Raw genomic sequence first — 20,299 nt, 5'->3', positions numbered from 1 at the left:
TCCGCTGAGGTGATGTACCCTGGTAAATATATCTGATTATCACAGCAGATCGAATCCTAACACGGTTTTACCCTCCGGCGATATATCAACAAAACCCTTATATCCCTTCAAATTCCTCTCATCAATGTCCACATTGGGACTATCTGGTGGGCCCTTGCCAAGAAGAGCGGCTTGCAGCTGGGTCTTGATATAGGCTTTATTTATAGCCGTCGTGGGACATGCTGCGACATAAACGACACTGGCGTCTCCTTCGCCATTATGCTCGGGGTCAACCGCATGACACATCTATTGATAGTAAGTATAGCTCACCATGTCCCAAGCAGGATGTGTACTCAGGTCAAACTCACATCAGTGTGCCAAAAAACCGTATCCCCCTGCTTCATAACCGGAATATAGGTGAGACATTCTCGCAAACGAAGATGAGGATGCGAGCTGAGACTTAATCGCTGGCTCTGCTCCTTCATCGTCCCCGGGAACCAGTCCGACTCCGGGTCAAAAGTCCACTTAGTCGCATCCATGATATCCTTCTCATCCTTAGGAGGCGAAAAGAAGGGCCTTAATAACACATAAGCGATAACCGACGAGATATTCGGGTACAGCATCAGTGTACCGGCAGAAGGTGACGTAGGCGTCAACGCGGTCCAGCCCTGGAACGAGCGGAAGACGACAGAATGCGCGTTGGCCTTGAAGAAGAATTGATCGGCATTTTTCCGGACGCTGAGATCAAACGCATCGTGCTTTTCTGGATTGCCGGAAAATATCGAGTCGTACACTTTGCGGTACTGTAAATCCGTCCACCGGCACAAGCTGCCTGCGTCGATGTGTGGACCAAGGCCCAGAAACGCTTGTCCTGGAGGACGAATCCGGGCTGCGTCGGTGTAGCTTAACGGCTCAGGGCTTGTCTCGTTGGATTCGTCATGGAAAAGTGCGTTTAAGGTTCTTTGAAGTAATATTTGATTAGGGTGTGTGCGAACAGCTACCTGTGTCGGGGAGTTGTAGAGCCTCAACATCGACGGAGACTCTGGCGGCCATCCGAGAATCTTTCCGGGGTTCTCGGCGACCAAATTCTTCATGTCCTGGAACAGAGCGTCTGCTTCCGCTTCAGGGATGACACCCCTGACGACGCAACAACCACTGGACTTCAACTGTGCACTTTGCTCATCCGAAAGCCCATGGTGGCATATCTCTTTCATTTGAAATATGGGAATTGAATCACTCCCCAGCGCCGAGAGTTTCTCAGTGACCGCTTCCAAGTCTTTACAGACTCTGAGCCAACCCTGACGTAGAGCTTCTTCCCCATATTGAGCGATAATCTCTGCTTTGGCGCTAGCGAAGTCCTTGCCCTGTGTGATTTCGTCCGGGGCAATACCGAACTCCTTCCATGCAGGCCAGTTCTCAATGACTCCTGGCATAGTAAGAGATTCCTAAGAATAATAGGGGCAATAGATTGGAGATGCGCGTTCGCCGCAAGGAGCTAAGTGGAGTGGGGAGAAATATGAAGACGAACGTTGATATTTCTTTTGGGAATAGATTGCGATGATATTTCACTTCCTAAACCCTCATCGATAAGTCGTATCATCTGCTTAGAGTCTGTTTATATCTACTCATCGTACCCCAAACCTCTGTCCTGGATAGGTGGTTCCCCACCCGACATAGGGGTGGGGAATCTCGTCGGTTTAGTGTCCGTTAGGTTGGAGCCGACTGCGTCTTAAATCCGGCTGGAGTCGGAGGCTCCGATACGATAACCTCAATCAGAACCTTGCTCTATAACCCAAATACCTGGTATCATCTCCTTGGTATCTATCGCGTATCTCATATCTTAGCCAGGAATCAAGTGCACGGTGGCTTACCTACGGTAAGTTCCTCAAAGGGTTTATATATGGGGTCCACTCATTTCCTCTCGCATGGCATCGATTTTGAAGGTTACCGTGTTGTGTTGTTCTCGTTTTTTGTACAATCGAACACGCGACAATCTCCAAGATGGCTCGTCTTAGTCCCATGTTTTTGGTCTGCATGATCGCTGCGCTGAATTGCGCAAGCGTCGGGTATGACACTAGCATGATGTCCTCCTTGAACATTTCGGTATGTGCACTTATCACTACGGAAATATCAATAACTTCGGTATAACTTCGTTAACGTTTTAAAAATAGGAAACGTTTAAGACAAGGTTTGGCATAGATTCAAACACAAAAGGGTTGCTCACTGCCGTCCAAAACCTTGGTTCCATCGTGGGAAGTCTCTTTTCCGGTTACATCGTTGATCATTGGGGCCGACGAGGAGGCATATTGACCTCGGCGTGCATCGTGCTGGTCGCCACGGTCCTCCATAGTTCGGCGACAACCCTTGCGCAATTCTTTGTCGCACGGATTGTCTTTGGCTTTGCAAAAGCTATAGACATTGCATCTGTGCCAACTTACCTTGTGGAACTGTCGCCGCCGAAGCACCGTGGTTTCGTTTCCGGTTTATACTGGACCTGTTGGCTCGCGGGTGCCATTATATCCGCCGGCGTAGGATATGGAGCAAGAAGGGTAGAAGGTGACTGGAGTTGGCGTATCGTTTGCATTTGCATGGCCGCTCCCGCATTGAGTTGCATCATCTCCATATTCATGGTTCCCGAGTCCCCACGCTGGCTTATGTCTCGCGGCCGAGAGCCCGAGGCACTTGCCGTGCTTGCTAGATTCCACGGCCGTGGCGACGAGACTCACCCCCTGGTTGTCGCGGAATTCAGAGACATCAAGGAGACGATCACCTTCGAGAAGGAAAACAGCTTCCCCACTCTTTATGCTTGGTGGAGGGCCTTCTTAAGCGATAAGGCAAATATTCGCCGCGGCTTCATATTGATCACACTTGGGATGTTTGAACAAACAGGTACGCCACATAAATCTCCCGCATAAATGATGTATGATTGATCCTTGCTGTTTCCTAACAATTAGCAGTTGGATCTAATATCATCACGTTCTATCTCGACGACGTCCTCGCCTTGGCTGGCATCACTTCCGAATCAAGCAAGTTCGCAATCAACCTGAGTCAGAATTGTGTGGCTTTTGTCATCGCACTTATTGGTATCTGTCTTGTTGATAAAGTGGGTAGGGTTCCCATGCTTGTTGGCGGAACACTATGGTCAGGTGCTGTATTAGCTTGCATGGCCGGCCTTTCAGCGGCAGCCATTGATACCGTAGGTGGAAGAAATGCGATCATAGCTATGGTCTATATTTTCCAGGTTGGATACGCTATAAGTTGGACGCCGTTGTCATTTTCGTATTGTGCAGAGATGTTGAACTTCACAATTCGCGCGAAAGGCATGGGGTAAGTAAAGACCATTGAATCTATATTTGGAGACTTTACCTAATACTGTCCGCAGCTTCTACACGATCTTCGATTCTTTGGTTGGTTTCTTCTGCCAATATGTTATTCCGATAGGTCTGTCTGGGATCGGATGGCGGTAAGTTCAGATCCTCGGAAGCACCGAAAGCTTTTACTGATCGATGTTGCGATAGATTTTATATCATAGGAGTTGTATGGAATAGTACGTATTATTAAGCCCCTCTTCCCCTCTCTCTTGCTGCCTTGAGAATTGAATACTTCCTAATCTAGTCGATTAAGAAGTCTTTTCTCCTAAGATACCTACCTTGCTTAGTACTCCTAGAGCCCTTCTCTTAGGAACAACTCGCTAACTCTCGTTGTTGTAGTCTTCGCCGCTCTCGTTATCTACTTCACCTATGTCGAAACTAAGGGCTTGACCCTTGAGCAGATCGATAACCGCCTTCGTGGAATCCCAGTTGATCAATTAGATGTGATTGAAGCCTACGACGGTAACAAACCAATTACGGATAGTGAACTTGGAAAGTCGGCTAGCGAGACGACTAAGACCCCGGATACAAAGACTTTGGAAGTCCAGGTATAATAAGATAGATGATAGGCTATGACTTCTTGTATTGGTTTATAGAATTGTTCCGTTTAACATCCATCCCTCCATTTCATAGTTACCACCGTACCCACCTTGTTTACACCAACACTAGGTACTAAATTTCCATCCAATTACTCTATCATGGTTGCGATTTCATTAACCAGGAGCATACTTTATACTAGGTAGTTTATTTGCATACCGTTTAGGTTGTGACCCTTGATAGTAGGTACTAGGTAGGTACCCATAATCCCAGCCCCTAATTACCAACCCCAACCCTAACCCCAACCACCCATCTTAGAGGTAACCAGGAATTTCTATTTTCAGAGAATGTAGCCAGCATCGACAACAACATTTATACCAGTTGTACTTGAAGATTTTGCAAGTGTTAATACCTGGTCCGCAACATCCTAATGGTCTCTCAGATTAATACAATGTACGCTTTTCTAAAACGTTCGCGGATAAATACTAACATCAATGTTGACAAAACGCTTTAACGCTGTTTTCTGTCTATGAGCTTCTTTTTGGTCATCTGTAAATCGTTCCGCCCATTCCTAATAAATACTGGTGTTAACGAAAAATATTATGATTTAACCATAGCATTTGAGAAGTTTACCGTTAGAAGTAATCCTGGCGATACTGTATTCACCCGGATTCGCGGGCCAACCATGCGTGCTAGTTGTTTAGCCATGTGTATCTGCGCAGCTTTAGTCACGGAGTACGCCTGGAAAAATTAGAGAATGAGGTATTGGCATAGGTATATGGTGGTGATCTCACAAGGGAGCTTCCGTTGCTGCTTAAGCCAGCAATCGACGCGGTAGTGATGTAAGCCCCACGCGATATATCTAATGCCTCTTTGGCGGCATGAAGTAGCCAAATGTGCGATTTAACATTGATTGCAAAAGCCCGGTCCCAATCATCTTCCGATACGTTGTCATCAAGAGATTTCATGTTCGTGAATCTTGTCCAGCCTCCATTAGACAACACAACATCGATTCTACCCATATAAGATATCGTCTCTTTAACAAGACGTTCGACGTCGTTTTTAATGGCTAGATCAGCTTGGATACTTATGTAAGCGTTGTCATCCACCTGATTCGTCGCGACCAGCAACTCCTTGATTAACTCAGCTGCACGCTCGGAGTTGTGGGCATAATTTACGACAACTCGATAACCATTTTTCGCAAAAAGACGCACGACAGCAGCACCAAGTCCTGCTGAGCCAGCCGTAGCGAGGAGGACGGGGGTTTCTGTCATATTGCTTGGAACTAATAATTTTTAGGGAAGCATCAAATAATGACTCAAGATATCCGTAGCACGGTTCTTTTTAAAAAGAAAATAATTAAGGCATGATAATGTCCATGAATTATTATTGCGATTTCATCAAATTCTTAATCACCTATTCCATAGGTACTGTAAGTGACTAGTGCCAATTGCTAGTTGCTCGTGTGAGGGTATTGGCTGGTCTAATTTGTCCCCACCCCCTAGGAGGTAGGCAAGCGGTACATCCGACTGACGTTTCGGTCCTACCGAATTGAACTCGCAATCACCCATAACGGAGAACCACGGCTGCGATCGGAATTACGATGTAGAACTGGAGATCTCCGCTTAGGGCTGCATTCATATAGTAACCATTTCAGTTACATACGTCTCAAGTTGAACAACCCCTATCCACAACCTCCTTTTGAATCAGACAAGGTCACCATGTCATCTCATACTAAGATAATACTGGACTTTCTATCACTGGAGGGTCTTAAAGACTCTCCAAGCACAGTGTCGACGCTAGTCGCCGTGGCAGTCGTTCTTTTCACAATCATTATCTATCAGGTAAGATAGTGCTACCATGGTACAGACAAGGAGTTAACTGAAACAGATTACATTTGCTACTGACATTCCTCACATAAAGGGCCTCCCTGAAATTCCCGGCGCTGTTCCAATATTTGGCCATCTTCTAAAGCTTGGTGAAGATCATGCTACAGTATGTGAGAAATGGTGGCGACAATACAACCACTCCGTCTACCAGATCTCCTTGGGGAATACTCGAGCTGTGGTAGTGAATTCCTTTGAAGACTGCAAGAAAATGCTTCTTGGAAACCAGAACGCAGTTATTGACAGGCCCAAACTTTACACTTTTCATGGTCTCATCAGCAGTACTCAAGGCTTCACCATAGGCTCATCGCCTTGGGACGAGTCTTGCAAGAAGAAGCGCAAAGCTGCTGGAACAGCACTCGGACGGCCAGCTCTGAGAAACTATTACCCTATGTTCGACTTAGAGAGTTATTGTATTCTTCGAGACATAAAAAAGGATAGCCGAAATGGCGAGATTGAACTTGACGTTCGTCCGTACATCCAGCGTTATGCGCTGAATACGACGCTCACTCTCTGTTATGGAATTCGCATGGATGCAGTCTACGACGAGTTATTACGCGAAATTCTTCATGTTGGGTCCGCTATTTCACTTCTACGCAGCGCATCGGAGAACTATCAGGATTACGTTCCAATTCTACGATACGTGCCGAATAACGAGAAGAATTCCCGGAGCAAAGAGCTACGTGATAGACGAGACGCCTATCTGAATCTTCTTCTCGACAAGGTCCGAGTAATGATCAAGGAAGGCAAGGACAAACCTTGCATTTCAGCTGCAATTCTCAAAGACGAAGAGACGAAGCTTACCGGTGTTGAAGTTTCTTCTATATGCCTTTCATTAGTATCAGGGTAAGTGATTACATATTTGGCTCTAAATTTGGAATTGGATAGAACTAATAATACTGAAAGGGGATTTGAAACAATACCAGGAACGTTGACTTCCGCCATTGGATCGCTTTCAACACCAGAGGGTCAGATTTGGCAGGACCGAGCTTATGAAGACATTAAGCGCCACTATCCCGATATGCGCGATGCTTGGGCCAATTGCTTCGTCGAAGAAAAGATTCCTTACATCAACGCGATTATTAAAGAAGCGGGCCGGTTTTATACCGTTAGTGCCATGAGTTTGCCAAGGAAGACGGTAACTGCAGTCAACTGGAATGGTGCCATCATCCCGCCTAAGACAATGATTCTGATCAATGCGCAAGCCGGCAATCATGGTAAGATCGAACTTCAGAACCCATTCGATGTCCCCACTAACCACCCACATATAGACGTCGACCACTTTGGAGAGAATGCAAGCAATTTCAACCCTGAGCGTTGGCTAAAGAGCCTAGACCCTCCGCAAGAGCGTGAGATAAGTGGGTTGCCACATCTCAGCTTCGGAACGGGTTCTCGCGCATGTTCGGGTCAATACATCGCTTCGCGCCTCCTATATGCGGCCTTGGTGCGTCTCTTGTCTAGCTACAAAATTGTGGCAAGCGACGAAGCGCCCCCAAACACTAACTACGTCGATTATAACGAGATCAAGACTGCGCTAGTAGCGATCCCACGGTTCTTCAAAGTGAAGCTGATTCCTCGTGACACAGCTATGACTGCCGAATGTTTAGAGCTCGCAGAGCAACGGACTAAGGATCATTATAAAGAGTAGGGTGATTTTGGTTGGGGTAAGGGTTAGGGTAAGGGTTGGGGTTCATCTGACGGTTAGGGTTGTTACTATGGTACCTTTCTGTCTAGGTATCACCTGAGCTGGGAACGTTCAATAACCTCAATCCAAGTGTAATATCTAGTACTTTTAGCCATCGCACTTATTTTCATTGTATCATACTATCGTAAAAGTACCTACCTATGATTCAAAAGGCAGGAAGCTGATCTAACCCCAATTGCTTACATATCATTACTTACATAATATTGCTTACATAATCTTTCTTACAACTTTAAAATCCAATGTTCTCTCACCAATACAGATTTTACCTTTTCAAATCTTCTCCGGGAAGTCCCAGAGGCACCCACGCCTGTCGCACAGTTGGTGCCAGATATTTTGCTCTATTGACGTATTGTTTGATTGAAAAACTTATGCGCTAGTCAGCTTTGCTCCCTAGGAAGCTTACCTAATACAGATTAGCTAATCCAGAGGATAAGCTGACATAATGTATAATTACTAATCATACCTTCACGACGTGGCCATCTGAATTTTCGAAGACTCTACGCTCTACGAGAGGAAGATTTAAGTGGAGAATGATAATTACTCTGTACCTAGTAACAGACTTGGTGAATACGTCGGTTCTACCGAGATAAGCAACCAAGACAGAATCGGTAGCTCCGACAAGTGGATATAGTGAGGTTAATCATTTACAGATACCTACCTACCTACCTACCTAGGTACTTACTAAATGCCTCAGTAGGTAACAAGCTGCGTAAACGCAAATATAGCGACACTTACTTGAAGTTAAGCCCCTTTTAATATTATAGACACGTTAAAATCGCAAAAAATGGCTTCCACACTTGACATCACACAACTATTCGGGGTGAAGGGTTACACTGCCGTCGTAACCGGAGGGACATCTGGTCTCGGCTTCATGATCTGCAAGGCACATCTCAAACATCTATCTGACATCTTCAACACTAACCAACAATAGGGTCTTGTGGTTAATGGCGCCAAAGTCTATGTAGTCGCCCTACCGACAGAACCTATAGATGACCGGGTTATCGAGCTCCGTGTGCTTGGAAAAAGCTCTGGCGGAACCGCCGTGGGGTGAGTCTATGCGACTTCGAAAAGCGGTCGCGCGCTTACATTTGCAGTGTCGCTTGTGACGTCTCATCTAAGAAGGGGATATCTGATCTTACAGCGAGAATCTTACAGCAAGAGCAATCCATCGATCTTCTAGTATCCAACGCCGGTATTAGGAGAGACCCCGCCATCCTGTGTGATGTTCAATCAGCATCTCTAGATGAGCTGCATGCCTCTATGTGGTCTTCTAAAGATTCTGACTGGAGAGACACCTTCAGTGTGAATAGCACTGCTCACTACTTTCTGTCTGTCGCGTTTCTACCTTTGCTAGTAGCAGCGGCGCAAAAGGATAGGACTTCCGGCCGCGGCTCGATTGTGATAACTAGCTCTTGTGCGAGCATGCACAATGTGACTAATGTCGATTTAACGAGCTATGCGACAAGCAAAGCTGCTACTGATCACCTAGTCAGGCTACTCGCAGCGAAGTTCAGTCGATTCTATGTCCGGGTGAATGGTATCAACCCAGGTTGTGAGTGAGACCATTGATTTTCACCAAGCATTGAATCCGTCTGTTAATTCCTGAGGATAGTTGTTCCTAGTAAGATGAACCCTGTTGGTGAAGAGGGGAACGTTTTCAGCAATTTATTTGATAAGGTTCCGGCACGGAGGGCTGGGGGAGAAGAAGATATCGCGAGCGTTGTCATCTACCTAGCGAGTCGCGCGGGGGTAAGTGTGAATTTGACAGCCCTGTGCTTTGCGATGAGGGCGACCGTATACTAACTTAGTTCAAATAGGCATATGTTGATGGTATCTCTGTTTGTGTCGATGGAGGTCGCATTTTACTAGCGAATGGACAATAATTAGGTGTAATTACCCCTTTCTTTTGAATCCATGGATATCAACTTTTTGTTGTAGCGGGGTAACTACCGGGCAGAGGGCGCTATAATGAGAGCCTTAGAGGGCATACAAAGCTAGAATGCACTAAAATTACAGTGAAGTTTAGTGAATATACCTACCCCGCATCTCACCCCTCATTACGCTGAAATTAGGTACTCAGGTGATTTGGAAATTCCATACCTCCTAGATTATCATAAAATCACCAACAATAAGCTCGAAGTGATAGAAATGCAATATCATTCTAAGAATTATGATTTCTATTTGCTTCATTAATCCTACTAGACACTGGATACCAATCAGTGTCGGCTTATCCGACGGTACCTGCATCGACTTAGGCGGGGTAAGTAGCATTTCAGGGGTAAATAACAGGTAGTTGGTCTCGGTAATTCTTTCTTCTCACTATTATACACCTTATTTCTTATTCTAGACGTGTTGTAGTGTTAAAAATATGTCGATCATTTCGATTGGAGGGCAAGGCCAGTAAGTTATTCCTGCTAGGTACGAAATGATTGTCGCAAGTCCGTCTAACTCTCCCCTAGGTCCGATCTTACCGAAGACACTGTCCATCAATTAGCTGCACGTCTATCTGTGGACATCACCAACGCAAATGATGCTAAGGACTATCTTGTCCTCCTTAGATCTCTAGAGTCAGTCTTGAAGCATGTCAAAGATGCTCCAGACTATATCCATCCCGAACTTACGCCACAATCCGTGGTTGGTGGGTCGCGAGAGTATTGGAAGCCACGCGACGGCGACAATCCAATGAACGCATGGAGCTTTCAGTGCAATCTGAAATCATCTAATCCAACTTCCGAGTTATTAAAAGACATTACCATTGCAATTAAGGATAACATCTCAGTTGGTGGTTTGCCGACCACATTGGGAACATTTGCCGAGGTCTTATCTCACGATGGATCTTTCCCCGTATCTCCTATTGATTCTTCAGTGGTCGCCCGTATCTTGTCAGCCGGAGGGGTGATCAGGGGCTCGTCAACTTGCGAAAACCATTGCGCGTCTCCGCTATCATTTACATCTGCCAGTGGCCCTGTACACCATCCTCTCCTTCATGGATACACTTCTGGTGGGAGTAGCAGTGGTTCCTGCGCACTCGTTACAGCGCATGCTTTAAAGCGACAAGGACTAAATAAGCAATGGGGGGACACAGTTGAATTTGCAATCGGTAGCGACCAGGCGGGCTCGGTCAGGATTCCAGCTTCGTTCACTGGTATCTATGGACTGAAGCCAACATTTGGTCTAGTACCCTACACGGGTGCAGGTTCTATGTCACCTATGATAGACCATCTTGGGCCTATCGCGCCCTCCTTAGAGGGTATTGCGACTTTGCTGAAGGTCATGGCCGGGTATGATGGTCTGGACCCACGAATGACACCTGAATCGCCACTATTGAACCAGGTGAAAGATTATCCCCAGATTTTGGCAGATTTTAGAGCCAGGCTTCGAAATTCTAGCACACAAGAGAGGAAACCTTTACGAGTCGGGTTTTTAACGGAATCATTTGTTGTCGCGGGATTGAGCGCGTCGGTACGCGACACCGTGCGTCTTGCCGCTAAATCTTTCGAAGCCGCAGGGGCTGAGGTTATGGAAATATCCATCCCGCTTCATTCTGAAGGACCTATCATTTGGACCGCTTCAACTCGGCCATCGATGTCTGAGTCTCTCTGCCAAGGCAAAACCGGTGGCCATTTATCATATTTGCCACCGCATCTCCGACCACAATTTCCTCCAACTCAACAGACCTTCGAGATGCAGTCAAAATCAAACCCCGCCTTGGTCAACATTATTTTGAGTGGTGAGTTTGCGCATAGTCACTTTGGCTCATGGGTTGAAGGGAAAGCACACCATAAGGTCTTCGAGCTTCGATCAGCTTACGATCGAGCGCTCGAAGTCGTTGATGTTCTCGTAACTCCTTGTGCCCCAAAACTCTCCATGCCGCATCCCAATCCAGAGTCTGGGATCTTGGAGAAACTCAGTAGCTCTATCGGAGTCACGAGTAATACATGCCCATTCAATGTCACTGGCCATCCGGCGCTTAGCGTGCCTTGTGGGTCTGCAGCAAATCCGGAACATCCTGATATCAAATTTCCTATCGGGATGCAAGTTATCGGGAGGAGATGGGAAGATGAGACCGTGCTTATGGCTGCAGCATTGTTTGAAGTAGGTAGGAAATTATTGGGGGCATGAATGATATCCACAAGATAGTTCATAGTCTAGGTACCTAGATAGTAATAACCATTATTGATGATGCTTCATATCTGCTTATATCTTTACCCGCTTATGCCCCCTACCCCTATCCCAAAAATTCCTTCATTTTGTTATCCATCCACTCTGTATCCCGTGCACTACTCCCAGATCCTGCCATGTGACCCCAAACCGACGGTATTATCTCACATCTGCCTTTTGGTAGCAAACGTGCCTCCTTTTCACTAGCGCTCCAATTGAAATATTGGTCAGTTTGAGAAGGCATGAGCAACACGCTAGCGGTGATTTTCGACAAGGCGGTTTCCAGCGACCCATCCCCTTCGGCATTTAACCGTGATATGTCGCCGCGCTGCCACATACGTAGCATGACTAATAGATCCTGGGGGTCCCAATCCCGGTAATTTATATCCGTTGCGGCGTGGTCCCATTCACTCAAAGATTGGTAGCCCAACTCTCGATAAAGCTCTTCTTCAAACCACGCAACACTTGTGAGCCAAGCCGAATACGCTTTACCAAAGGCGCAAAGACCGCGGGGTGCTTCCAATCTCCCCACCTCATTCCTCTCAGCAACGTAGTCTGCGGAGTTCTCTAGCGCAGCCCTTGGTCCCTCTAGAAATTGATAGTTGTGCCGGCTTGTTCGAGCAGAGGAACAAATGATGACAGCATTTTTTACCATCTCAGGGTACAGGGCCAACCAATGATAGGTACACTGGCCTCCCATGGAGAAGCCCACCATACCATCGACAGACTTAATACCGAGACCTTGGGTGAGGAGGTGATGCTGTACGCGAACACAATCCTGATACTCGATCGCGGAGGGGAATCCTAAAGTGTTCGATGGACTACATGATTCACCGTTACCTAGCAACGCGACCACGATAACCCTATAATCGCTTAACGCGCCTTGGGAAAAATTGAGTGTCGATTGAATCCGTCCACGAAAGCATGTCGGTATCAATGCTGTCTTTGTCGCGCCCTTATTGAACTGTTTGTATGCTAAGCGAACATGATCCAGAGTGGTACCGTCTTGAAAAGTAAAGTTGAGTATGTCGAAGAATTCAATTTCGCCTTTGGTCGGAGACGCCATCTTGATCTCACAACTAATAGCTCGTTCCGACAAGCTACCCGTTCATAGTTCAAATGCTTCATATGATGCGGGGACTTGCTTGTTAGTATGAGGTGGTGTATATACCAAGCTTTCGCATGTAACCTTCGCATCGGACGTTTCCGACCGGCACTTTCGGAGGTGCCGATAAGAAACGTGTAGTTACCAAATACTCAACACAAAGCTCCGATAATGGCATCCCTTTAGCGGCAGATCCGTCAAGTTCGTGAATAAGAAAGTGAACCTCTACCTACCTAGAATTAAATATCATCTTACGTTCAAAGATATAATTGCAATTCTCTTGTTGCTAGCTACCTCCTCAGGTACCAATTACCGATTTTCTCGACCTTATTGCGATTAGCGTTGTTGTTTTCGCAAGAACTCCTGCATCAATAACTCCCACCACTCTTTTACTCGGAGAAGCCGCCTATAATGTCTCCTAACGGTGAAGCTTTCTTGCTTGACCCAAACACTCCGCCCGGGGCGACGAGATACGCCCATGCTCGCATCGCACCGGCATCGGCTCACCGTACCATTTATGTCTCCGGAATAGCAGCAGTGACTCCTGATGGAAAGCTCGAGGGTGCTACAGAGAATGCAGACGGAACGTGGAATCTAGACATCCGAGAGCAGACAGCCGCCGTCCTACGAAGAATTGACGCCATCATCCGAGGCGCTAGCAATGGTAAAGGCGGCATCCATAATGTCATTGACTCGGTCGTCTATATAATAGACATGAAGTCCAATTATGCTGGAATGAACGAGGAGTGGAACAAGATTTTTGCAGATCGCGCAAGTGCTCCGGCACGGGCTACCGTCGGGGTTCAAGAGCTGCCAGACCCGCGCTTTATCGTGGAGGTCAAAGTAGTAGCAGTTGTCGACTTTGAGTAGCTCGAAAGCTACATAATCAATAAATACCGAATAGCTACCTAGATAATCCATGTTCTACAATGTCAACGTTAAAAGGGGTCACTCCTATTTGTACTTACGTAAGCGTTGTGCTGCTTTCCCGATCAGGAAGTTTCTGTCCCGGTCGGTTAAGCTTGGGGTCTCGCTTGTGCTACCCCGACCCGGTGCCCCCGCCCCCGGCTATCGGAATCTGGGTCCAATTGTTGTGAGGAGGTTTCTAAGCCAGTAGATAGCATCCTAGTTGGTACCCACCTCCTAGATATGTAGATACCCCTTTACCTCCAAATATTTCGGAACCTCCGCAACCATTTTCTTTCTGATAAGCTTTGGTCATATTCTTTACTCATTGAAGGAAACGTTATGGATACTGGCGTCATTACTGCTCTAGCTAGGACATCCTGCCAGCGCTGTCACAAAAGGAAGAAGAAATGCGATAGGACTTTACCGCAGTGCGATAACTGTAGAACCGCCAATGTGAACTGTAGCTTTTTAGATGCAGACCAGCAAAGTGGCACCTATCCCATCGCGTACGTCACTCAGTATTCCTAGTCGTATGATTGAATCTCGTACAACACTCCAGATTAACATAGAGATATAGCTTTGTGCAAGGGCTTGAAGCCAGGATCCAAGAATTAGAAAGGCAGCTCGCATTAGCGCTAGAAGCTATACGCGATCGACCAGGCTCATCATCAGACAATGGCCAGTCCGGAACCCAAAGCATCGGAAATTCGACCCAGCAAGCTCCTGTCGATGAAGGCCTCGGGAGTACTTTCTCCCCCTTTTCCATTCATGGCCAAGAAATGTCATCCGTTGAACATGTGCCAGCTATTTCTATGGCCAGAGAGCTGAGGATTCTTTCCTTGGAAGCGACGGCAGAGCGACATCTTGGATCATCTTCCGGTCTATCTTTCGCCAAGTTAACACAGACAATCCTCAAACGTCTAACACCAGATCGGGCAGACTTCGTTTTTGGAATCTCCCAAGGGGATGACATACTAGGACAAATAAATTGGGATTCACCACCAGATTTCTTTCATCCACATATGATGAACTTCCCAAATATCTCTGGATTTGGACCGACGTTGTTTGGGGATATGTCTTTATCAAGCATCATAGAGCCTTCTGGGTCTCTATCGGATCTGGGCTTGCCTACAAAGTCACGCGCCGACCAGTTGGCATCTTTTTACTTCGCACATAGCCATACTCTATACCCGATAATCAACCAAAGCGAGTTTCTCGCCTTGTTAAATCGCATCTACGAGCAACCTCTAGATCTCTCTACCATGGATCCTATGTCCTTATTTCGAGTTTGGATGGTTTTGGCTATCGGCTCTTCATCCCGGTGTTCGGTCTCGGTGGTCGAAGAATCCGAAGCTTTACTGTATTATAACAAAGCACTCGAATACTTCGAGGCTGCGTTCGATTATGGTGACATGGTGCGCTTCCGTTATTCTTCCCGACTACAGTATGAGGCTAATGTGACTAAGGTGGCACTAGAAACCATCATGCTTCAGGTCTCCTTCTCCTTTTTCAATCAGCTTGGACCAAGTAAGTTGAACTTTTGGCAGCTTAATCTGAGATCACAGGTACTAACAATTTTTCAGATACTTGGTTTCTAGTTGGCACGGCAGCTCGTATGGCTATCGGCTTGGGTCTACACACCTCGTCGGCATATGAAAAAGTCCCATTCAAAGTTGCAAACATGAGAAAACGGATATTCTTCTCTATCTATATGATGGACCGGTTAGTTGTCCCTTTCGTCCCAGATAGCCACATTGATTTTTTTTCTAACGTCTTTGTTCGCAACCAAAAGTGTAATATCCATAGCTCTTGGACGCCCATTTGCGTTACAAGACGACGATATAGAAATCGATGTAAGGCATTGTAAAAACTTTTTATGAACTTTTTGTCGCTGATTACTTCCGATGATAGGCCTTTATCGATGTAGACGATGACCACACTGGTGATTCCAGTATCCAGATTGAAGATAAACTAGAACCGTCGCTCATGTCCATTCCACGACACATTTTAGACTTAAGAAGAATCGCTAGTAAGATTAGCAGACAAGTATATGGCAATCAAGCAACAATACGGATAAATACGCCTCACCGGGAAGAGATCATACACTCTCTTCATAAAGAGCTTATTGATTGGCGGCGCAACATGCCGTTTCCGCTCCCTGACGTTCACCCCCGAGTACCTCATCTCTGCAGTAACTGGTATGATTTCAATTACTATTTACATACAGCTATGCTCTATAGACCTTCTCCCCTATTCCCAACTTTGGACCAAGCCATGGTCAAGAAACTCGCGAATGCCGCGTCGATGTCTATCCGGCAGGCCTACACCATGCATCGTCAAAAACGGTTTGCCTACAATTGGCTCAATCTACTATCCCTATTTATGTCTACTATCTCGTTGATATACGCATCTACCGTTCAGCCACAGGAGCTCGTCAGTTATTTGCAGAAGGCGCAAGTGATTGATGACCTTGAGCTTGTTCTTCAACTATTCGACAAGTTAAACGGTAAATTCTCAGGTGCTAAGAATATCCAATGCATCATTGATCGAGTGCTTCGAAGGTATAAGGAAATGTGTAATATGAATACGCCGGGCTAAATATGGTATAGTTTATGATGGATTCTGAAGTTAGCTCTTGGGAGGTTCTCGGGCGATAAGCGGTCAAATTTGGGTTGGAATTGGAGTTAGGGTTAGGGTTGGGGTAACGGCTAACCCTAGGGTAAAGGGGTAAAAATGACCATTCAACATTATTCGCATTTAACACGCCGACTGTCAGCAAAGACGCTTGCTTTATGTGATGAATTTATGATATAATTGATATTACTGGTTTAATGCGTTTTTGATCGTTCTAAAGATTGACTTGTTCAACTTAATGAAAACCCTACCTAACTAGACAAATCCTGACCACATATTGGTATTTTATCAACCCTCGAATTTCTCCGCATCATGCCCATCAGTGTATCTAAATTTCTCGCTCCAGTCAAATAGCTGTTTGAAATCCCGACACTGATGCACGCTCCCAAACCCGTCCACCCCGTTCCCTTGCGTGCCACCGTCAAATGGGGAGCGGAAAGGCTCAAGTGCACTGTCTGCTGAGCAAATAATACTCTCCCGAAGATAATCAAAGCAGTGCAGAGAATGAGAGCCGTGTAGCGAGTGTGAGTCAGCCGCAAGCTCGCCACTTAGGGCGCGGCGAAAGTCGGAGTAGATGAGGAACTGTGGATGGTTAGAATTAGATACCTGTTTGTCTGTGGATGTCGCTTCGAGAAGACTTACGAGACAGTGGAGCTGGTGGAATGCGGCGACACAGAAGCGTCCTGATCCGTCTGTGCTCATATCTTGGAAGAGGCGAGGTATATCTCCTGCGTCTTTGATGTTGTCCATGGAAACATAACCCATTCCAGCTGATATTCGGTTAGTATCGACGTGTGATGTATCAAGGGTGGGAACGTACGAGGAAACAGTGACATCCACGCCTTACGGGTAGCGTTCATATCGTTAGCATAATAAGCCGGCTCGCCGATATAAGTTCGAAGAACGTTTCCAAGAGGTGGGACATTCAACGATGGAAGTAGCTCTTGTGGGGGTGAGCTCCCGCTCGATATGATATGAGAGATTGGTAGAACATTGTGTACGATGATAGTTCCCATAACAGAGACCAAAGCACTAACTAAGGCGACGATGACTAGCTGGAACCAAGTCCCTCGGCCGCCCTTGTCGACGCGGTATATGATCCGTGGAGTTTCATTCTCCTTGTGAAGGAAAGGCACTTCGTTCTCGGGGACCGATTCAAGCATTATTCCGACTTGTAAATTGCCAGGTGAGTATGAAGTTCTGAAGAAAGGTGAAGAATACCAAATTGCATCAAAAGGGGGCATCGCGGGAGCATTGGAACGGATGTCCATTTCCACCTGGCCTCGCCTATCGCGGGGTAGGTGGAAATTGTCGGGATCTGCGTTCTCGGCGTAAGAAAGAGTCGCTAAGCCTATGCAAGGATGGTAGATCGAATAAGCCGCCTACATTATATGTTTTGACTAATGCAATGCCCTTATGGGCCCGCCGTACGATGGCCAAGAGGGTGGAGGATCGGGCTATGCAACCTACGGAACTACGGAACCAACCTTGGAAGTCTTAAGCAAGAAGAAACTGCCCAAGACAGCCTCATCACTTCATACCTTAGTATCCATCAAACTGTCTACTCTAATTCACATTCACGCTTCATTTCACAAGATGGCCTTATCAAACACAGCCCGCACATGCTCTGCCGTGTTCATTTCTTCGGCTATAACCATCATAGCACTCTTACTCCTCATTCGTCCCGGACATGAAAACATGGTCGCTACCCTGGTGGACGACATGCGAGCCAAGCATTCTGTCTACACTACCGGCAACTCTCAGCCCAAGCTCACAGAGTGTCCGGCTCCTCACTCATCTCAAGAGCTCTCCCCTACGAATTTCGTCGAAGACCCGTGGAAGTATCCTGTTTACAACAGGAAAGAATCCAAAGGAATAGACTGGTGGGAAGATCTCCTAACTCCGAATGGGGGGTTCCTCATGGTTAAGGAGCAGGGCGGTGAGATTAACGAGATCGGGGTATCGATGTTTCATCAGTTGCACTGCCTGAGCATGGTCCGAGCAATGCTCCTCAAAGGAGGTTCACATATGGATCACGTCCATGTGGAGAACCGTGATATGAATCAGGGTGCGAAAGACCGAGGTCACTTTTTGCACTGCTTCGATTACATAGTCCAGGTATGTGATTGACTCCGGTACTTTCGTCTCACGTCATACGCATTGCTAATAACCTGCATAGGCTATCCTTTGCACGGCAGATGATGCATTGGAAAGATCAGGAAAGGTGCCGGTTCCCGGGGGCGAGGAGGTGGATGGCATCAACGGTGTGGGCCAGACACATCAGTGTCGCAATGCTACGTTGCTCTATGACTATGTGTTGCAGTCCGAAAAGATCCCGGTAGAGGCGGACTTGGTTGGAAAGTACTCTGTATTTTAGGGAGTGAATAAATACCTATTGCTGCAAGCGCCGCATTTGATGCACCAAGTGGTGAAGCTAAAGGGTATCACATGACTTAATTCACGATAGTGTCAGCAAAAGGGGCACCCCTAAGAACCCCACCTATAAGACAACATTTTAATGGTAAATAAAAGCGAGTTTTAAAAATGTGGATACAATATCGCATCCTTTTATACATGTTCTATACTAGCTCGTCGAAACCGCTTGCATGCAAGTTCGGATGAAGTTTCCAGACTTAGGTTACATCGGACATGATCTTTGCATGGGTATATGAGATAAGCTTATATCTAGAGGTGCCAATAACATCATCTGTGCCTTTAATCCCTTGACATTCTGGAATGCAACCTCAAGCTCCCACGGCCCGCGATCGGTTATCCCCTATGGCGGCCTTGGCCAGACTTTGGAATCCTTTGGCATCGGGTATCCAGTCTCGGGTGGAGGCGGCACTTCGTGCGATTCGATCCACTTACCAATGCTATCCAGATCACGACATTTATGCATCGTGTTGAAATTGGCATAAGGGTCTTGGATATCTTTGACCCAGTGGTGAGGAATAACTCCCACATCGCCATTACACATAATGAGCTGTCGGAACATCTCGAAGCAGTGATCTAACGGAGGCGATCAGTAAATAACCAATCACATGAGCAGCTTGATTGGTTGGAAAAAGGAAAGTACTTACTAATGTGTACTTTGATGGTGATTGGATTGTCATTCAGCCAATCTGCCCAGATCTTATTCTCCGGTCGTTCATAGTAGTCTCTATGGTATGCTTGGCGGATGACATTCAGACACTGGTTCCTCAGTCAGCTTATATATGGAGAAGGGGAGTTGGATTAGCGCCAAGATCACTTACATGCATCTGATGACTAATCTCCAAGAACCCGATATACCCTCCTCCGTATTCCTCAGTGAACTTTGCAGAACCTTCAAGGTCCATGCCCATTGCTGCAAACTCGTCTCGGGAGAAGCTGGCATATTTGACTAGATAGGTATATGTTAGTAGAAATTGCAACCATAGGTGTAATGGGTTCCACGGACCTAACTTACCGAACCCCCATTTGTTCCAGTTGCGGTCCATGGCCTCATCCGGATCGCCCCAGTTCCCTGTAAACTCAGATTTTTTCCCAAGAGTTCCTGTTTTGTTGTTATAAACTTACTGTCCAGGAACATGAGCGTAAGATACATACCATTAAACTGGACATCACGAAGCTTGTTCGGGATTTCCTCCATAACAGTTGCTGGAGAGTGTTAGACCTGACTGCCTAGTAGTTTATGAATTGGAGCCTTCTCATTACATACAGTAAGGATAGTTGTGCCTCATGCATTTCTCATCAATGTGAGGTTGCCAGGCTTTCCCAGACAGGAAAGCTCCCACGGTAGTGAGGATCAAAACGCATGTAGCTGCGATAATAGTGACAATGCTGAACCGTCGACGAGGATGGTATAAAGGAAAATGCGCATCATCGCCCATGAGAGCATCTTCCTGACCGTCTTGAGTAGTATCATCGGAAGCTCTTGATGATTTCTCCATACTGCCAGGTGACACTGCTGAATATGTCTGTGGTCGGCGGACGGAGCCTTTGATGAACTCTAGTAGAGACGGCATTATCA

At 46.5% G+C, this 20,299-nt stretch overlaps 11 protein-coding genes across 11 annotated transcripts; 6 read left to right on the top strand and 5 right to left on the bottom strand.

Moving 5' to 3' along the window:
* Positions 1-39: 39 nt before the first annotated feature.
* Positions 40-1,412, bottom strand: GGS22DRAFT_190861 (DUF1479-domain-containing protein; the record flags this gene model as incomplete). The annotated part of the gene is made up of 2 exons (XM_047965042.1): positions 40-285; positions 348-1,412. The coding sequence occupies 2 exons, from the start codon at positions 1,410-1,412 to the stop codon at positions 40-42; spliced, it is 1,311 nt and encodes a 436-aa protein (XP_047816715.1).
* Positions 1,413-1,696: 284 nt separating this feature from the next.
* GGS22DRAFT_41981 (general substrate transporter) lies at positions 1,697-3,989 on the top strand. Its single transcript, XM_047967041.1, has 6 exons — positions 1,697-2,082; positions 2,151-2,868; positions 2,937-3,306; positions 3,362-3,442; positions 3,498-3,526; positions 3,690-3,989. The coding sequence occupies exons 1-6, from the start codon at positions 1,981-1,983 to the stop codon at positions 3,902-3,904; spliced, it is 1,515 nt and encodes a 504-aa protein (XP_047816714.1). The 5' UTR covers positions 1,697-1,980; the 3' UTR covers positions 3,905-3,989.
* Positions 3,990-4,227: 238 nt separating this feature from the next.
* Positions 4,228-5,161, bottom strand: GGS22DRAFT_190859 (short chain dehydrogenase; the record flags this gene model as incomplete). The annotated part of the gene is made up of 4 exons (XM_047965041.1): positions 4,228-4,314; positions 4,378-4,458; positions 4,521-4,628; positions 4,682-5,161. 4 exons carry the CDS (start codon positions 5,159-5,161, stop codon positions 4,228-4,230), a joined length of 756 nt encoding a protein of 251 aa, XP_047816713.1.
* Positions 5,162-5,608: 447 nt separating this feature from the next.
* On the top strand, positions 5,609-9,361 carry GGS22DRAFT_180945 (cytochrome P450; the record flags this gene model as incomplete). The annotated part of the gene is made up of 9 exons (XM_047963818.1): positions 5,609-5,731; positions 5,778-6,619; positions 6,680-6,990; positions 7,045-7,417; position 7,449; positions 8,410-8,525; positions 8,573-9,030; positions 9,091-9,227; positions 9,296-9,361. 9 exons carry the CDS (start codon positions 5,609-5,611, stop codon positions 9,359-9,361), a joined length of 2,427 nt encoding a protein of 808 aa, XP_047816712.1.
* Positions 9,362-9,831: 470 nt separating this feature from the next.
* GGS22DRAFT_41967 (amidase signature domain-containing protein) lies at positions 9,832-11,653 on the top strand. The gene is made up of 2 exons (XM_047967039.1): positions 9,832-9,878; positions 9,938-11,653. Exons 1-2 carry the CDS (start codon positions 9,847-9,849, stop codon positions 11,598-11,600), a joined length of 1,695 nt encoding a protein of 564 aa, XP_047816711.1. The 5' UTR covers positions 9,832-9,846; the 3' UTR covers positions 11,601-11,653.
* GGS22DRAFT_168987 (alpha/beta-hydrolase) lies at positions 11,640-12,767 on the bottom strand. The gene has a single exon (XM_047962243.1). It carries the CDS (start codon positions 12,703-12,705, stop codon positions 11,707-11,709), a length of 999 nt encoding a protein of 332 aa, XP_047816710.1. The 5' UTR covers positions 12,706-12,767; the 3' UTR covers positions 11,640-11,706.
* A 388-nt stretch (positions 12,768-13,155) lies between these two features.
* On the top strand, positions 13,156-13,614 carry GGS22DRAFT_190854 (YjgF-like protein; the record flags this gene model as incomplete). Its single annotated transcript, XM_047965040.1, has 1 exon — positions 13,156-13,614. The coding sequence occupies one exon, from the start codon at positions 13,156-13,158 to the stop codon at positions 13,612-13,614; it is 459 nt and encodes a 152-aa protein (XP_047816709.1).
* A 378-nt stretch (positions 13,615-13,992) lies between these two features.
* Positions 13,993-16,449, top strand: GGS22DRAFT_195608 (fungal-specific transcription factor domain-containing protein; the record flags this gene model as incomplete). Its single annotated transcript, XM_047965694.1, has 5 exons — positions 13,993-14,159; positions 14,231-15,180; positions 15,237-15,375; positions 15,446-15,506; positions 15,565-16,449. The coding sequence occupies 5 exons, from the start codon at positions 13,993-13,995 to the stop codon at positions 16,249-16,251; spliced, it is 2,004 nt and encodes a 667-aa protein (XP_047816708.1). The 3' UTR covers positions 16,252-16,449.
* A 109-nt stretch (positions 16,450-16,558) lies between these two features.
* GGS22DRAFT_195606 (uncharacterized protein) lies at positions 16,559-17,450 on the bottom strand (the record flags this gene model as incomplete). Its single annotated transcript, XM_047965693.1, has 3 exons — positions 16,559-16,869; positions 16,930-17,057; positions 17,108-17,450. The coding sequence occupies 3 exons, from the start codon at positions 17,448-17,450 to the stop codon at positions 16,576-16,578; spliced, it is 765 nt and encodes a 254-aa protein (XP_047816707.1). The 3' UTR covers positions 16,559-16,575.
* Positions 17,451-17,703: 253 nt separating this feature from the next.
* Positions 17,704-18,664, top strand: GGS22DRAFT_190851 (uncharacterized protein; the record flags this gene model as incomplete). The annotated part of the gene is made up of 2 exons (XM_047965039.1): positions 17,704-18,405; positions 18,467-18,664. 2 exons carry the CDS (start codon positions 17,704-17,706, stop codon positions 18,662-18,664), a joined length of 900 nt encoding a protein of 299 aa, XP_047816706.1.
* Positions 18,665-19,063: 399 nt separating this feature from the next.
* On the bottom strand, positions 19,064-20,294 carry GGS22DRAFT_190850 (uncharacterized protein; the record flags this gene model as incomplete). Its single annotated transcript, XM_047965038.1, has 6 exons — positions 19,064-19,296; positions 19,368-19,479; positions 19,542-19,669; positions 19,736-19,822; positions 19,876-19,926; positions 19,988-20,294. 6 exons carry the CDS (start codon positions 20,292-20,294, stop codon positions 19,064-19,066), a joined length of 918 nt encoding a protein of 305 aa, XP_047816705.1.
* Between the last annotated feature and the right edge of the window lie 5 nt (positions 20,295-20,299).

The sequence above is a fragment of the Annulohypoxylon maeteangense genome, assembly GCF_022496945.1.
Source record: "Annulohypoxylon maeteangense strain CBS 123835 unplaced genomic scaffold GGS22scaffold_14, whole genome shotgun sequence".
NCBI classification, from domain to species: Eukaryota; Fungi; Ascomycota; class Sordariomycetes; order Xylariales; family Hypoxylaceae; genus Annulohypoxylon; species Annulohypoxylon maeteangense.
Note: the sequence above shows the minus strand (reverse complement) of the source record. Positions and strands in the feature narration are given on the sequence as shown.

What these genes read in the sequence shown, in the direction of transcription:
- GGS22DRAFT_41981 (XM_047967041.1), top strand. Translation starts at nt 1,981, where the DNA reads ATGGCTCGTCTTAGTCCCATGTTTTTGGTCTGCATGATCGCTGCGCTG. An exon ending in TGGGATGTTTGAACAAACAG is followed by an intron (nt 2,869 to 2,936) that starts GTACGCCACATA and finishes AACAATTAGCAG; the next exon opens with TTGGATCTAATATCATCACG. An exon ending in ATTCGCGCGAAAGGCATGGG is followed by an intron (nt 3,307 to 3,361) that starts GTAAGTAAAGAC and finishes TACTGTCCGCAG; the next exon opens with CTTCTACACGATCTTCGATT.
- GGS22DRAFT_41967 (XM_047967039.1), top strand. Translation starts at nt 9,847, where the DNA reads ATGTCGATCATTTCGATTGGAGGGCAAGGCCA. An exon ending in TCGATTGGAGGGCAAGGCCA is followed by an intron (nt 9,879 to 9,937) that starts GTAAGTTATTCC and finishes ACTCTCCCCTAG; the next exon opens with GTCCGATCTTACCGAAGACA.
- GGS22DRAFT_168987 (XM_047962243.1), bottom strand. Translation starts at nt 12,705, where the DNA reads ATGGCGTCTCCGACCAAAGGCGAAATTGAATTCTTCGACATACTCAAC.